The following is a 17,970-nucleotide window of genomic DNA, read 5'->3' as shown; positions in this document are numbered from 1 at the left end:
ATGAAGGTGTTAAAGAAAGTCTTATTTACACCTTCACTTGCACCTCCACGTCATATTTTTAATTATTTTATTTTTGTAGAAATTAGTTTAAGTAAAGATAAACGGTTAAGATTTTATTATATAAAATATTCTAAAGATTACGCCTTTCACTGTTGGAGATAGTTTTTTAACCATAGGGTCTTATGTTTACTATATGTATAATCTCCTAAATAAAAGTCTTAATTAGACTTCCACGTAGGATCTTTTACACCCACTGTTGGAGATGCTCTAATGATAAAGATTTCCATAATCGTATTTGGTATCCAGCTATAAGACTAAACCCTAAAACTCATAACACTACTGTGAGAATACAAACACCCTGCTTTAATCTTAGCCAAGCCATGTCTTCTCAAAATACCACCCAGCTTGCAAACCTCAACTCAACTATGCATCAACCTAACAATGCCTCTACCTCTCTCAGACCAATAAGAAGAATCATAGCTTCTGCTCAACCTGCTCCAGAAGATACAGATGGATTCATGTTCAGCCTTCTTGGGAAAAACATCTTCAAAAAACCTTTAGATCATGAAGATATCAAAAAAGAAATTAATGACAGATGGAGAAGCTACAGAAGATATGAAATCATCATTAAAGGAACAAATCCCTTTCTCTTCAGATTTCAAAGAGAATAAGCTTTTAATGGAATCCATTCCAAAACCTGGGATATTATGGGGCATTTGTTATCTCTAATCCAGTATGACCCGAATATTGATATCAAATATCACAAGTTTGAGAGCCATGTTTGGTCGGTCAAATTAAGAAACCTGGGGAATATTATTCTCAATGAGAGATTGATCTCTGAATTCTGCAAGGATATAGAGGTAAGAAAGTTGAGCCAGAGTGGAGGAGAATACTACCAAGAGGAAGTGTTAAGAGTCTGTGGAATCAAATTAGAAGTCAAAACCCAGATGTTATATTTTTATGTGAAACCAAAAATAGCTCTGTTAAAATGAGTCAATTCCTCAAGAGATTCAACTATCCTAATCATTGGATATGTCCTTCTATGGGTCTCTCAGGAGGTATCGCTCTCCTATGGAAGAGTGGTTTCACTTTAAACATTCTTCAGTCTACTGATAAGATGATCCACACAATCATTTCCTATGACCCAAGTAAACCTGAATTCCTCACTACTTTGCTATATAGTTCTACATACCATGATGAGAAAATAGCACAGTGGAATCACATTAATAGTATTGGCTCTTCTGTGAATCTTCCTTGGGTCTTAATTGGAGATCTTAATATAACCATGTTTTCTCATGAGAGATCTTCCAATACTATACCAACGACTGCTGATTAGCCTATTATCCAACAAGTCATCGACAAAACTGACTTAAGTGACTTAGGTTACATAGGGTCTCAGTTTACTTGGTCTAATAATCAATCTGCAGATGATAATGTGAAAGCTAGACTTGATAGATCCACGGTTAATGGTCATCACTATAACAATTCAAAATTGTTTCATATTGATGCAATAGGCTCTGACCATTTGCTCATCCTCTTGGTTACAAATTGTAATGAACAACAAGGGAAACGTCCTTATAGATACTTTAAGTGTTGGTTTAAAGATCCTACATGTCAACAAGTAATTAGAGATGCTTATAAAACTTCTATTAGGGGTTCATGTGCTTTTAAAATGGTCAATTGTCTCAAAAATGTTAAATATGAGCTTAAAAAATGGAATATTTCCCACTATGGTAACATTGATCATAAAGTCAAAAACTTAACTGATCAACTCAATAATCTGAATAGAAAACCTTATTATATTCAGAATAATGAGGCCATAAAGGAAGTAGAACATAATCTTGAATTAGCCCAAGAAGCTCAAGAATCTTTTTATGCTCAAAAATCTAGGGTTGACTTTATTAAAAGTTATGATAGGAAAACTTCTTACTATCATACCAATGTCAACCGAAGGAGACATTTTAATCATATAAGCTCTCTAAAACTCCCCAGTGGTCAATGGTCTGAGGATAGAGATACTCTTGAAGACCTTCTTGTTTCCCACTTCAAAAATATTTTTACTACAACTAATCATATATATACTTTGTGAGAATCTTATAAATTGCATTGATAGATGTATCACTAATGAGGACAATGATATGTTCTTGAGTCCCATTACTCTTGATGAGATTAGGAATACTATAAAGCAAATGACATCTTGGACTGCCCCTGGTCCAGATGGCTTTCCGCCAGGTTTTTATAAACAAAATATGGCATTGCTGGAAAATGATGTATGGGAAATTGTTAAAAACTTTTTTAACACCAAACATCTTCTTAAAGAAATGAACCACGCTTTCATCTGTTTAATTCCTAAGGTGAATAAACCTAGTAGTCCCTCTGACTTTAGGCCCATCTCTCTTTGCAATTTTAATTATAAAATTATCTCAAAGATTCTAGTGAATAGGATGAAACCTCTTCTAAGCAAACTTATATCACCCTACCAGACTGTTTATATTCCTGGTGGAAACATTCAAAATAATGTGGCGATTGCTCATGAACTGGTGCATACTATGAAAAAGAAAAAAGATAGGTGTGGTATCATGGGCCTTAAACTTGACATGTCTAAGGTCTTTGATAGGGTTGAATGGCCATTTTCTGTCCTTAAGAAATTTGGTTTTTCGGAACATTGGTGTCAACTGATCTTGCAGTGTATAAGCACAACAAACATTTCCATTCTCTTAAATGGTTCACCTTGTACTCCTACTAGAGGATTAAGACCGGGAGATCCTCTATCTCCCTATTTGTTTATTTTGTGTATGGGGTCTTTCTCAAGGTACCTTATCCATGCTGAGCAGTGCAATATCATTCATGTCCTTAAAGTAATTAATGATGCTCCAAGTATATCTCATCTACTTTTTGCAGATGATTGCCTTCTGTTTACGAAGGCTACACACAATGATACCATAAATATAATGTCGCTGATTAAAGACTTTAGTAATATTTCTCGTCAAATGATTAATTTTGATAAATCTGCCTGTTTTTCAGTAAGAATGTCTCCCCTGATCATTGTGTATCCCTTATTAGGTCTATGAATGTTAGGAAAATATAAATTAATGAGAAGTATCTAGGCATTCCTCTCTTCATCTCTAGAAATAGAACTGAGTCTATGTCACACCTTAATACCCATCACGATTCTAGAGTAGCTAATTGGAAAGGTAAACATCTAGCTCAGTCAGGCAGACCTATCCTTATTCAGCATACTCTTAAGTCCTCAACTAATTACCACATGAACTCATTCCTTCTTCCTGACACTATTATAGACAAAATGGAGAAATCCCAGAGAGATTTCTGGTGGGGTAGAAACGGCCATAGAGGTTATTACTTTAAAAAGTGGGAAAAGGTTTGCACCCATAAGCTTCAAGGTGGGTTAGGTTATGGGAAATTAAAGAAGATGAACCTGGCACTTCTCAATAAAACAGCTTGGATTTTGATTCATAGTCCTAATGAACTGTGGGTTAAAATCCTCAAGTGTAAGTATTTCAAAAATCGTCACCCACTCCATTACAAGAAACCTTGGTCCATGTCTTGGGTCTGGTCTAGTATATGTCATGGTTTAGATATCCTTAAAAAACATGCCCATTGGGACATTAGGAATGGTAATTCTGTGAATGCTTTCTTAGACAATTGGATTATTAATCCATCTTTGCGTCTCTGTGTTAACCAACCAAATCCTAACTATAGGGTTTCTGAATTCATTATGCATAACACTAGAGAATGGAATGTTCCATTATTGCAAGTTCTTCACTAGAGAAAATTATCTGAAAATCTGCAGCATGAGAGTTCCTATCTCTAGTAGTGATACTCTTGTTTGGCCTTATAACAAGAATGGGATTGTAACTGTCAAATATGTTTACAAATTACTTGATAATGAACTCCCTCATAATTCGACCAATAACCCTGATGTTGAGGTCTATAGAGCTATTTGGAAATCTCCTCTATTGCCTAGAAACCAATTTTTTCTATGGAAATGTGTTGAAAATATCATTCCCACGGGTAGCAAGTTGGCTAGATATAATAGCAATCATGATGATAGATGTAAGGTGTGTAATTCTGATGCTGTTGAAACTCCTGAGCATATAATACTTCAGTGTTCCTTTGCTAGAAATGTTTGGTCTAATATCCCGATTGTAAGTAATTTTATATTGCAGGACCTGAATGCTAACATAAGTCTAAAATATTGGGTTACTAAATGGCTCACTACTGGTTAATTACAACCTTATCTAGTCACTGTTATGAATACTGCTTGGTGTATTTTGGAAGGACAGGTGTTCTAAAGTCTTTGAAAACAAAACATCTAACCCTCATGTTAAAGCTAGGACTGAATTGTAATAATTGACTTGAGATTTATATCTCCGATATGCAAGATTGAAAAGTAATCACAAACATATTCGTCTCATCATTTGTGATTCCACAATATCTTTTTTCGCTGCGTTGATTAAGATTATTGTGAGGTGATTGATAATACTAGGATGTTCTTCGGGAATATAAGTCCGGGTTATCAATTGGTTCATGTTCACCTTGATTTATCAAAAGATGGAACAAAACTCATAGGTATATTCGTGGGAGACGAATTTATCTATTACCGTAGACTTTTCTGTGTGATACAGATTTGTTTATTAAAGTCTTCGACTTTGGGTCGTAGCAAATCTTAGTTGTGGGTGAAATCAGCTAAGAGAATCAAGTGCGTAGTATCCTGCTGGGATCATAGACGTAAGGAGCGCAACTGTACCTTGGATCAGTGTGAGATTGATTGGTGGTTCAACTACAATCCAGACCGAAGTTAGTTTGGAGTAGGCTAGTGTCTGTAGCGGCTTAATACAGTGTGTGTTCAATCTGGACTAGGTCTCGGGGTTTTTCTACATTTGCGGTTTCCTCGTTAATAAAATTATGATGTCTGTGCTATTTCTTTTCCGCATTATATTTGTTTAAATAATTGAAATATCACAAGTTGTGCGTTGTTCAATCAGTCGACCTTTCTGGGTTGTTGGTTTAAATTATTAACACTTGGATATTAGTCTTTGGTACCATCCAAGTTATATCTCTTTGATAAAGACTCGCAGATTTCTATTTGCTTGATTCTCTAGAAAGTATATTGGAGTTTGTCCATACAGATTGCAAACCGAAATATTGGGTATGGTTGTTAGACCCCCGCTTTTTCAATAAGGAACATATAGTTAGTGTATCTATCTAGGTTAACAACAGTAAAAAACCTACATAAATGAAATTTTCATGGCACTTTTGCTTGCAACTGTGCGATTTCAATAATCACAGATAACAAATTCACTAGTTCGCGTAAGCATAGCCCAATACTAGGTAGGATGTCAACAACTGATATTACCTTGAATTTTTCATATTCTCAAACAACAACCATCTTTGCATCGTCAGTAACCATTATGAATTTCACGAAATTCTCCCATTGTTTCTTTCATATCTTGATGAGCTTTCTTAAGTCCATCAGCCTGCACCAACATAGAAGGCTTAAACCGAAAAACATATAAATAATCTCAAGAAAAAAAGAAATCCAAAGTTACCTAATTAATACAACCAGTAAAATACGCATTACCTAATTACATACATTGTTCACCTGTAGATCGAAATTAAATAGCTTTTCTTTCTTCTCAAGAATACCTGTATCCCTTCAACCACGAGAAGTTTCGAACCTACCCAATTTGTACCTTCTTTTGCAGGTTGTCCAACTGAATAAATTTCTACCTTCGTAGGTTTTCCAACTGAATATATATATTTGTTCCTTATGCACCATCGAAAATTTTTGAAGCTACAACCCAACTCATCAGTGGAGATAGCTTTCCTTAATCTTGCAAAAATCTGCACAAGAAAAACTATACAATGATAAGCAGTCAGCACTGAGAAACATTTCTACCAAGATCCACTGAAAATTACTTCTGGAAATGCAAAGGACCAAACATCTATCCGATATAATTGCAAACAAAAACCTAACCCTTTTATCAATAAGAACCGGGAAGACTCTTGATCCAAGAACATTTATACAAATTCCCAAACTTATAATAATCTGAAAATCCATATGGATATCATCACTGTCAGCAACTGTAAAAAATCTATACAAATGAAGTGTTCATAGCATTTTTTCTTGTAATTATCCGATTTAGATATCTAAAATTCAGATAACAAATACACCAACACAGAATTACCAGGAATTTAACAACTGGTATTATATAAACATGATTCAGTTCAGAGAATCAAGCCATGATTTATTTATAAATAGATGTGATCTAAACGTACTAGGAAATATCGATAGTCCAATGTGTAGTTGGGATTCATTATTAACGAGGATTTAGGGGTTTCTTTCTTCTTCTTATGAATGCTAAACCAAAATACGGAAGAAAAACCCAAATTCGAATCACTGAATAGAAGTACAAACAACAATTCACAAAATCTGTTTTTTTTTTTATTTTATAACTTTGATAATTCTAAAATTGAATCAATATTTCATAAAAGAAATAAGATATAACTATGTCAAAATCACAAAAAAAATTTACCGATTCGCGTCTTTATTTGTCCTCTTCTCTCGGTTTCTTCACCTTTTGACGATGATTCTCTTCTTCTTTTGATAATTGAATGTTCTCTACGATCCTGTTTATTTAGAAATTAGGGGTTCTGAAGAAATTTGAAGTGTTCTAATGAAATTGATGGAAGAAAAAATATCTGAAAAATCGAATAGGAAAAGTTAAAATTAGGGGTTCTCAAGAAATTTGAAGAGCTTTGATGAAATTGATTGAAGAAAAGAGATCTGAGGAATTGAATGGGGAAAGTTGAGGAGGAATTTGTTTTTTTTGTTTTTTTTTTGGTAAACGGAAGTTTATTTTGATAAACACGAATGAGGAGAACATGGGAGACTTTGTTTTCTCCGTGTGTTTTTCGGCTTGGAGACTTTTCTAGAACCGTACGATTAATGTGATCTAAGGGTGCTTATTTTTATCCGATAATGGTGGAAGCTCAAGGGAGTTGAAGAAACAGAAACTAAAGAAAACGACAAATTCGTTATGTAATTTAATTTTTCAACAAAAACCAACTGTTCAACGTAATAACCACTTGTGGGATCCGTCTATTTTCCCGCGCCCCAAGTGTCCTAAAAACCAGGTTTTGGACTAGTGTTAGATCACATCACCTTCACCAACTCTCCACCCTATTACAACCACCACCGCCTTCACCATCTTCTGTCATGGTTACCACCACCATGAATAACTTCATCGGAATTTATAACATCACCACCGGTGACATTAATTTTATCAGCCAACACCACCAATATTTAGACTTAATTTTATTTTAAGATCCAAAAATATTTTCCCTAATTTGTATGATTACGGATTTATCAAAGTCTAAATTGGATGCACTTGTGCACTTGCAGAATTCACTACATCCATGAACATTAATACCACCAGCACTTGTCACTTCATTTCTTCTAAATAACTACAAAAAAAAATCAATTAGAAAACTTTAACATTTAACCCAACACAAAACAGGACCAATATCATCACAATCTAAAACAAGATGAAACCAGTTTAACATCAGCCCAATATAAACAGGATGAAACCAATTTCATCCCAATCTAAAACAAGATGAAATCAATTTCATCATATATTAAACGTAGATGAAACCAATATCAACCAAATATAAAACAAGATGAAACCAGTTTCATCCTGGATTAAATATGGATGAATCCAACACCATCCCAATTTACACATGATGAAACCAATTTCATCAACATGATGAAACCGATTTCATCAGGGCTTAAACGTGATGAATCATCTGAATTTATCTTGTTTTATCACATATAACCCTTCACCACCACCATCACCATCATTAATCAAGTAATCTCTTGTAATAAACCAACTCATCATCACAGATCGATCAAGCTGAAAAGAAAAGACTAAAAGCATATCGACCAAGTACAAAAATGAAGAACTAGCAAAACAATTAAAAAACATTGATCTAAGTTGAGAATGAGAAGCACCAATTATGAGAAAAAAAAATAGATTAATCAAATTTGAAGACTAATTGAGGATTAAATGATTAATTTGTATAAAAACTGGAAAAATAAATAAAAACAAATTCATCAAATTTGAAGATTAATTGATTAATTTGTATTGATTAATTGAGCTGATTGTGTGAATGGTTCCCTAAATTGTGTGAATGGTGCCCTAAATTGAAAAATTTCCTAACTCTTCCGAGAAAGAAATACGGAGGGGGATGATGGATAAGTAATGAAAAGAAAATCTAAGGGGAACTAGGAAGTCTTATTTTAGTCGACCAATCAATTTTTAATTGAAAGTTACATGTCGACTCGAGTGTCAACATTCATTCACTCTATAAACAGTCCAGTATCTATACTCGATGTACATTCAATCTATAAACAATCCACGTATCTATTGAAAGCGGTAACTCTGTCAGTGTGCACTAATAAATCAGATTTAAAAGATAAAACCTTGGGTGATATATCCGATCCAGGATATTAGAAAAGTATATTTTCATTCTCTGGATATTAAAACAATATCATCTATTAGTTCCACTGATTGATTCGCTTCGATGAATCTCATAAGCATCATGCGATCCAATCTGGTATTAAGGTCTCCGCAAATATTTAAAGAAGATAGGGGCTTATTGGTTTATTTCAGTTAATTAATTAAAAAAAATACGGGTGAAATATCCAAAATGAATATTTGAACAATATCTTTTTTGATTCATGGCCATATAAACAGTATCAAAATGTACAAGTCTATTTCATCCAGGAATTGTGGATTTTGATCTTTTTAACCAATTTTGTATTTTATTTCTAGAGAAACATCTGAAAAAAAAGAGAGAAGACAAAAAAAATGAATTGTGTCTTCCAATATCAATATTAAAAAAAGTGTGTTTAACTTCCAGTATTAGAGATTCACTTCCCTTCTATTTGCACCTGATCAACTTAGTAATTTCTCTTCTGATCGTTCAATTTTCTGATATTGTCCTTCTTGTTTATTGGTGTAGGGTTTGGAGATATACGGTGGAGAGAATTAATAGTTATCTTATACTACCTACTCAACAATTTTCAATCATTTTTTCTTATTTTTTGGTGGGGGTGGTGGGTCTCTTTAACTCTCAACTAATGATGTCAAAATAATAATCAAATGTTAATTACACTGTAACGCTTTTTTGAATTATTTTCTTATGGTATGTGCTTAACGCCTAGGGCTGGCAATGGATAGCCGAAATCCGAGATCCGTTTCCGAAAATCCGACATCCTATAGGATTTAATCCGACATATCGGATATCGGAATCCGATAAGCTATCGGATAATACCTCTTATCGGAATCGGATTGGGGTCCTTCTGTTAGGTTAGTATCCGACATCCGATAGCCTAGGAGTGTACTTGTAATTTCCTACCCCTAAAGTATTATTTATCGAGTATCGAGTATCGAATGTCGTGAGAACCAGAAGAACCTATTTCACTACTGACTAATGTTCTTCCCGTCCATCCCTAATCAACCGTAGTCTACACAGAAGAGATCAAGAAGTTTGAGAAGATTGGGAGAGTCAGAGAGAAACTGAGTAATTATCAGAGACTCTCAGAGAAGTAACCAAGTAAGTCATGAATCTATCTAATGATTCTAATGTTTCAAAGTTAGGTTTCTTTTTTTCCCCAAATTGATTGCATATTTTGATGTATGATTTTGATGTTCTTCAAATGATTCTAATCTAATCGAAATCCTAAGTAAGTCATGAATGTTTGTACTTTCTATAATTCTATGTTTAATTTTGAGAATCAATTTTTTTCGAGAGAAAATTAGGGTTTCGATTTTTGGGGCTTTTCTGTTCTTTTGAGTTGAATAGTAAGGGTTTTCTTCAATTTGATTTTGGTTGAGTATCTTTTTCATATATACTCAGCAATTGTTTCTATGTTTTTCTTGTGTGCTAGTAGTATTGTCCCTTCCCCTGACTGTGTTGTTTACAGTTTTGAGTGTATGAATGAGGGTTTGGTGGGTTGTGTAATATTATTACCTCCTGGTGTTTTTAATGTTTAGTTTGAATATCTTATCTAGTGCACTGCAGGTCACTATTTATTGAATGTTAGCATCCACAGCTGTGCATATAATCTATTTGGTTCACAGTTGTAGCATATAATCTATTTGGTTCACAGTTGTGCCAGGCTACTGAGTTTAGCCAAGTACTTTTTCATAATCAATTATCAAATAAGTATACATCCTCTATCTGAAATCTGAACTACAGTACTTATTTTGGTTATGTTGTTGGTTTTTGTCGCTTATTATCTTGCAATTTCGTTTGTAAATTGTGAACTTAGTACATAACTTTATCATTCAGACTTTTATATATAATAATGCACTTGTAGTACCAAATTTTAGTTATTTGCTAACCTTCTTCCCATGTTCTTCCTTGTTTATAGTGTGGTGTGCTAAGTAAGAGGCAACTCTGTCTCTCGCATGGATGTAAGAGGCCCAGGTACAACTAACATAGATTATGCTACTTTTCTGTTGGAAAATCAGCATGGATCCGCAATAGTTTATTGGTATCAGTCAAACAGTGACATTGCAAACCATGATAGGGACCCAAAAGGAAAATCCGAACACTTACTGAGACCAAAGGCAAATTAACTTTTATTGTTTAAGCTAAGAATACAAAAGAACAGGGTTATGTCATGTTATTAAATTTCTCTCAAGTCTTAACCTTCTATTAGTAGTACTTCTTGAGAAAGTTCTTGTTGTTGTTAGATCCATTGTCAGATACTTCAAAACAGTTTGTATCATCATGGGAAATATTAGAACTAGCACATGAATTGAGATCAGCAGCAACATCTACAATAGAACAATCCATAGTGACACAAAAAGGAAGAGTAAAAGTTGTTCCTGGGGCGGCAGCTGTAGTGGTGGTAGTGTTTTTCTGATGAAAATTCTGGATGTCTTCTAAGAGAAATGAAGCATAAGATGTAGGATTAAGAATAGTGTCAGGGACTCAGGCTCACAAACTGAGTTGAGATCGAAATCTCTTGACCTTCTTGCAGACCTAGTCCTTGTACCATGAGGTTTCAAGCTTTCTCCTGCAGCAGCTCCTGTTGATAACCCTATGATCTCCTTTACATTGTTATTAGTCTCTTGCACAATAGTTTCAGTAACCCATTGGGTTTTCAATTCAGATTTCTGCAATTTGTACAACAATCTTATGAATCAAACGATGGCAACTATGATAAACAAACACCAGACAACATCAGATATAGAGAAATTGAACTGAAAGTTAAAAGACTGAAAATTGAGAATGCAATTACCTGCTGAGATTGAATTAGCAAAGAATTAAGAATGTGTCTTTTTTTCCTTTGTAAAATGGATGTGAAACTAAGGTGAAGTTAATCCTCATTAATTGTTACTATTTGTTTTTTCTTTTCTAATTGATTGTTTGTGAATGCAGATATGGATGTCATCGATTGAAGTTGATGCAATGATGCAACATGTGACCAGGCAGCCAAGGAAGATCATCACTTGCAAGTTGTTTGACATTATTGTTAAGTCTGTGTACAAGAAGACATGGTTTTTTCTTTTTTGCTGTTGTGTACTTTAGTTTGCAGACTGTTTGGTTGGGTGTTTGTAGTTTTTTTTTCATGTGTGATGTGACTGAGACACTGGAGTAGTGTTTCTGTGGGTTTTTCTGTCTTTCAGTTACACTAAACACTTGAAAAGTCAGTTAAATTTCTGCTTTTGCTTCTGTCCAACAATACCGGATATTAACGGATAAAAATCCGATATCCGATAGGTTAACCTTAACCTTATCGAATTGGATTTTTGATATCCGTCGGATGTTATCAGATATCCGATAACACTTAACCTTAACCTTATCGGTATAGCCAATATCCGGCGGGTATTTATCCATTGCCAGCCCTATTAACGCCTATTGTATTGATTTCAATGATTTTTTGCTTCTTTCAAGTGATGATTTTGGCCGAACATTATTCACTATATATTTTCCCCCATCACTCTTCCAAAGAGTGCAATAATGGTGGTGAAATATCAGCGGGAGACCAGAGGAAAATGATCACTAAGACAATAAAAAAGTAAAGTGAATAATGAACATAAAAGATGATACTTTTTCGGACAGAATCAAGCATTTGATGAATGCACTACTATTAGATGCACACCATAACTTTATGACAGTTAACTTGGTTGATCTTTGTTAAGTAGCACCACAGTTGGAGGAAAGCACGAGTGCTATAATTGACGAGTGCAAAACAGTTTCATATGATACACAGCTAGACCGGACAAGATAAGTACTACATAACTATTATTTTTCTTTTCTAGAGAAACAACTGAGAAGAAGAAGTAAAAAAAAACCTCTGCCTTCTGAAATTAATATCAATAAAATGTGCTTAACATCCAACATTAGAGATTCTCTTCCCTTCTACTTGCACCTGATCAATTTAGTAAACTTTCTTAAAATCATTTTTTCTGCTATTACCCCTCTTGTTTATTGGTCTAGGGTTTAGAGATATTTGATTGGAAATAATTTATAGTTATCTTGTACTACAGTGTTCACCTTTATTTGTGTGTGTGTGGGGGGAATGGTTAACAAACAGAGATGGCGGGTCTCTTTAACTCTCTATTGGTCATGTCAAAATTAAAAAAAAAAAAAAACAAAAACAAAAACAAAAACAAAAACAAGTATTACACATAATGCAATGCTAATTAGTAGTTACACTGCAACTATAAAGGCCCAAAATGCTATAAACCCTTCATGCACAGAAGCCCAAGCCTAAGCCAACAGAAACATAAGAACAAAAATATACAACAGCCATCTTTTTCCTCTAGTAGAAGTTGTGAGAGATGATCAGGAAAAGAGTCAGCAGTTCCAACCATAATCAACGGTCGAATTTATGGCAAAGATGTACAAGTTTCAGAACACTAAAACAAATCCAAGGTTTGATGATAATCAAGGGTTTCAATTCAAACCCATATTCCCTTAGAGAGTTAATATATACATGTTCTGTTGGTTTATCAGGAACTATGGATTATGCTCACAAACTGTTTGGTCAAATTACCGAACCAGATCTTTTCATATGGAATACTATGATAAGAGGTTCAGCTCAGAGTTCTAAACCTATCAAATCCACATGTCTTTATAAACAGATGATTGAAAAAGACATTCAACCAGATAATTATACTTACCCTTTTGTTCTCAAAGCTTGCACAAAACTTTCTTGGATTCAGATGGGCAATCAAATCCATGGGAAAGTTGTAAAAATTTGTTTGGAATCCGATACTTTTGTTAGAAATACTTTGATTCATCTTAATGCAAAATGTGGGGATTTGAAGGTGGCAAGGGTTCTTTTTGAGGAATGGGGGAATAGGGATGTTGTTGCTTATTCGGCTTTAACAGCTGGATATGCCAGAAGAGGAGAATTGGGAATTGCTAGGAAGTTATTTGATGAAATGCCTACAAGAGATATGGTTTCTTGGAATGTTATGATTACGGGCTATGTTAAGTGTGGGAATATGGAGAGTGCGAGGAAACTCTTTGATGAAGTCCCCCAACGAGATGTGGTTACTTGGAATGCGATGGTTGCAGGCTATGTTCTTGCTAAGTCTTATGAAAAAGCTTTTGAGATGTTTGAGGAGATGAGAATTGCAGGAGAACAGCCGGATGAAGTGACAATGCTGAGTTTGTTATCTGCTTGTACAGATTCTGGAAGTCTGGATATTGGGGAGAGGATTCATCGCTCTATGATGGAGATGGGTTCGAGAAATTTGAGTGTTCTTTTAGGGAATGCGCTTGTTGATATGTATGCTAAGTGTGGGTACATTGGGAAAGCCATTGAAGTGTTTAGGGGGATGAGGGAAAAAGATTCGTCGACTTGGAATTCGATTATTGGGGGATTAGCTATACATGGTTTTGCTAAGGAGTCGATCGATCTGTTTGAAGAGATGCAACGAGAAAAAACTCAGCCAGATGAGATCACATTTATCGGAGTACTAGTTGCTTTTAGTCATGGTGGGATGACCGAAAAGGGCCGTAAGTATTTTGAGCTTATGAGAATTCAATATGGAATAGAGCCTAACTTGAGGCACTATGGTTGTATGGTAGACATGTTAGGACGAGCAGGGCTACTTGAAGAAGCATTTGAATTTGCAGAGTTGATGGAAGTTGTACCAAACCCTATAATTTGGAGGACTTTGCTTGCTGCTTGTAGGATACATGGTAATGCTGAGCTGGGAAAACGTGCAAACGAGCGACTTCTGGCATTGAGACATGATCAAAGTGGGGATTATGTGTTGTTGTCAAATATATATGCGTCAGAAGGTCAATGGGAAGGTGCACAGAATGTAAGGAAGTTGATGGAAGATAGAGGAGTGAAGAAAGAAACTGGTTGTACCCTAATTGAGACTGATAACAAGGAACTAATGCATTTCTTATTTGATTCAAAATCCACGACGACTTCAAGAAGCCATAATCTTTGATTATACTTCCAAGGGTTATAGGGATACTGCACACAAGTGCATACCATCCAGTTCTCTGAAATCCGGTTGCACTTATGGAGACTGGATGCAACAGTTTTCTGAAATCCCATTGCGCTTATGGAGACTGGATGGAACAAAAATGTCGATATCCAGGTAATTTGGTCTGTTGGGTTAAAACATTTGATGATTTTTATATAAAACCGAGAAATCTGAGTTGATTAGCTGAAATTTGTAGACATTCATTGTTTCATTAGTTGGTAGATATGATGATCATTTGCCTATTGCCACAGATTGAGAATCCTTTGTTCCCATTATAAGAGACGGTTAATCGCACTGATTTGTATATAAAACCTGTGAATCTTTCGTCAACAGCCCTTATAGCTCAGTGGTAGAGCGCCAGTCTTGTAAACTGGAGGTCCGCAGTTCAATCCTGCGTGAGGGCAAGCTGATGTATTTTTTATTTTGGCTCGGTGAAAGCCAAACAAACTTACATAGAATTAACTAATCTAATGTCAAAAGTTAAACTAGGAATTAAAAAAACTGGTGCTGAATTTTCATAAGAAACTGTTGATATAGAAGTTTCTTAGCAAGTATATCTGCTACCCCGTTCGCCTTTCTATCATCAAACTGAAAACCCAAAAAAGAGATTAAATTGTGTCTGCCACACTTCTAGCTTGATCTAAGATTGCCTTGCTTTTGCTTTTCTTTCCTTGTAGATCTAGAATAGTAGATGAGTTATCCCCCTCAATGACCAGATTTTGAAGATTTCTTTGTTTGGCCCATTTAACTGCCTGAAGCAGTGTTACTGCTTCTGCCTCTTCTGCTGATGCACATCTGAAATTGCCCAGTTCGGTGCCTCCAAATGTTCCTGTCCAATTGTGCAAAAGAAAACAGAAACCTGCGTTAGTAACTGCAGATATCCAATTTTGGTGTTTCGACTGTCTGTTTTGTTTGAGGATTTAAATCTGGATGCCAGTATGCAAATGATTCAAAATGGCCATAGCTAATTGGGTAGGTGATCTGATTTTGCCCTCAAAAATTCTGAGGCATCTCTCCTTCCATATGACCAGCACTTGGTCGAAACGAAGGCTATTGACATTGAGGTGTCATTTCCATTCCTCCATTCATACCTAGAGAAGTAATTAACACCAAAATTATATATCCCTCTACTCTATGTTCCAGATTAGCAAGACCTTCCTCGTGTACAAGGTGGATTCAAATCGAAGCTAGTTACATTAGTACTTTCTGAGACTTGGTGTATTAAGAAGTTGAAATAAGAAGATTAGACTTACTGATGAGGAGAGAAGTCATTGTGGAAACTGGATAACTGTATCACTGGCAGAACCTCTAATTTTTAGCTTCAAAAAAATCTAGCCACCTTGAAACGAACTTGGGGGATGAGCAGAAATCACATATACTTCAAACTGCCTCGATCGGCTTAGACGCAAGAGATATCATAAGAAAATTCATCCATTATGCCATCAGCCTCACAAGCACTGTCTTTAAGCCTTTTCAACTAAAATTCGATCCAATTAAATCACTTGCTTTTTCTCAGCATCACAATTTTAGGAAGAATCATCTGCAAGGTATTTCAAAGCTATTGGGTTCCATGTTTGCCTGCATATCTGCAGAAAATAGAAGTCGTGATATAAGTTTTGTTCACGGAACAATCTCAGGCAGATGAATAATTTTCAAAAAGATAAATAATTGAAGAAAAAGAGAGCAAACAAATTTAGCTGGAAATTCAGTTGCATCCAAAACATGACACAACTCCGAGGCAACATAGTTTGATAGGAGCAGTTTCTTCGCTATATTCTAATTCAAATATATATAGCAGGAAGGAGCACAACATCCTTCTGCTCTATGTTTCAGATCACCAAGAACTTTCCTAGTGTACATGTTGAACGTTAATTTTAAACTAGTTACATACATACTCAGACTCAGTGTAATGGATAAGTCAAACAATACTCATGGGAGAAAAAAATCCTCACTAACAGTTTGTTACCGAGGATGAGTTCACAAACAGCTGAAAATGGGCATAAATAAATGAAAATGAGAAGAATAAGAACTTACTAATGAGAGTAGATGTCATTACGGCAATCAGAAAACTATTCAAGTGTCCGAACCTCTAGTTTTATGTCAATATCTGCAAATCTTGTAGCCAGCTTGAAACGAAATTGCAGGATGAGGCAAAATCACATATACTTCAACTTCAAGTCCTTAAACTGTTTGAATTGGTGTGTAAACGCAAGAGGTTTCTTAGGAGAATTCATCCAAAATGCCATCAGCACTGACTTTCAGCTTTTTAAACCATAACTTGATCTCAAGGGGAATTAGCATCCCAATTCGAGGAGGAATCATCTATAAGGTATTTTGAAGCTACAACCTTCAAAGTTTTTAGCATCTTTGTACCCCCTGTAAAAGTCATGATATAATATAAGTTCATGATACAACTGAAGTTACTGAACAAGAAAGTGTGCTAAGAGCGGCAATCAAAGCAAAGAAATTCAGTTGGAATTGGAAATCCAGGCGCATCCAATATACTACTATAAAACTTGGAAGCAACATTGTTTGACAGGCCCTCTTGAATGGAGTACATTTGGGATGCAACAATTTGGACTATTTTATAGCAGAAAGTTCTCAACCATCTATTACTAGAAAACCACATTGTAAACTTTGCAAATACACGGAAAAAAAATATGTAATTACTTACTCCGTGAAGTCTAGATATCTTTACATCAGTGCATTTAACCAACCACGAATCTTCTAAGTAAAAGACCCTAGTATATTCCATATTGCCCAAATTTCTGCAATATAGAGAGAGATGAATTAATTAAAATCAGTCATTAAAAATCAAACTCGAAACTGATTTCAGTAGTTATTTGATACTTACCACAAATTATGAAGACCTAATTTCCGATTCCGCTCACACAAAATACCTAAATCAGACCATTTTCACTCCCTCCGTCCCTCCAGGGTATATGAGACACAAAACCCTATTCCATTTATAGCTCATTGGTGATGCTAGTGGTACTGAAGATAATAGTGGTGGTGCTGGTGGCAATGAAGAAGAAGATGGTTAATGGAGAGGAAGTTATGCGCCGCTGTAACTACTGCAGAACTGAGTTGTTGCTGTTCTTATTTTCTGAAGCAACTTTACTGAACCCTAACGCCTTCTTATAGGAAAGCTAAATGGCCCGGGTGACGAGGCAGGAGAACCAGCCCACAGGTAGTCTTTTGTGGCCCGGTGAGTCCCTTTGTGTTTTCGACTGAAATATTCAATACCCCTTTGGCAGGCAGATCCAAGATGTTTCTAAGGCTTAAGTCCCATGGGAGAGATTGGACTGTTAGATTGGTCAAAAAGTGGTGTAAATTATGAAAAAAATGTGGGAAAAAAATTAACACTTTTTCTGGCTACTTCTCTCTCCAAGCATTTGCTCACAGTCACATTATCGGC

At 35.3% G+C, this 17,970-nt stretch overlaps 1 protein-coding gene, 2 long non-coding RNA genes and 1 other non-coding gene across 5 annotated transcripts; 2 read left to right on the top strand and 2 right to left on the bottom strand.

Moving 5' to 3' along the window:
- Window positions 1–5,151: 5,151 nt before the first annotated feature.
- Window positions 5,152–6,929, bottom strand: LOC113319189. Of its 2 annotated transcripts, none has more exons than XR_003345198.1 (2): window positions 6,558–6,929; window positions 5,152–5,879 (listed from the first exon to the last, which is right to left on the bottom strand). It is a non-coding gene; the product is annotated as an uncharacterized LOC113319189 (long non-coding RNA). The 2 variants fall into 2 exon arrangements; XR_003345197.1 differs by having other exon boundaries at window positions 5,152–5,865; window positions 6,558–6,926.
- A 5,952-nt stretch (window positions 6,930–12,881) lies between these two features.
- On the top strand, window positions 12,882–14,728 carry LOC113319730 (pentatricopeptide repeat-containing protein At5g15300-like). Its single transcript, XM_026567975.1, has one exon. It carries the CDS (start codon window positions 12,882–12,884, stop codon window positions 14,511–14,513), a length of 1,632 nt encoding a protein of 543 aa, XP_026423760.1. The 3' UTR covers window positions 14,514–14,728.
- Window positions 14,729–14,865: 137 nt separating this feature from the next.
- Window positions 14,866–17,639, bottom strand: LOC113319098. Its single transcript, XR_003345100.1, has 5 exons — window positions 17,407–17,639; window positions 17,227–17,320; window positions 16,587–16,928; window positions 15,806–16,138; window positions 14,866–15,381 (listed from the first exon to the last, which is right to left on the bottom strand). It is a non-coding gene; the product is annotated as an uncharacterized LOC113319098 (long non-coding RNA).
- Window positions 14,885–14,956, top strand: TRNAT-UGU. The gene has a single exon. It is a non-coding gene; the product is annotated as a tRNA-Thr (tRNA).
- Window positions 17,640–17,970: the final 331 nt, after the last annotated feature.

The sequence above is a fragment of the Papaver somniferum genome, chromosome 10 (assembly GCF_003573695.1).
Source record: "Papaver somniferum cultivar HN1 chromosome 10, ASM357369v1, whole genome shotgun sequence".
Classification (NCBI taxonomy): Eukaryota; Viridiplantae; Streptophyta; class Magnoliopsida; order Ranunculales; family Papaveraceae; genus Papaver; species Papaver somniferum.
This window is presented reverse-complemented; position numbering and strand designations above follow the sequence as displayed.

What these genes read in the sequence shown, in the direction of transcription:
- LOC113319730 (XM_026567975.1), top strand. Translation starts at nt 12,882, where the DNA reads ATGATCAGGAAAAGAGTCAGCAGTTCCAACCATAATCAACGGTCGAAT.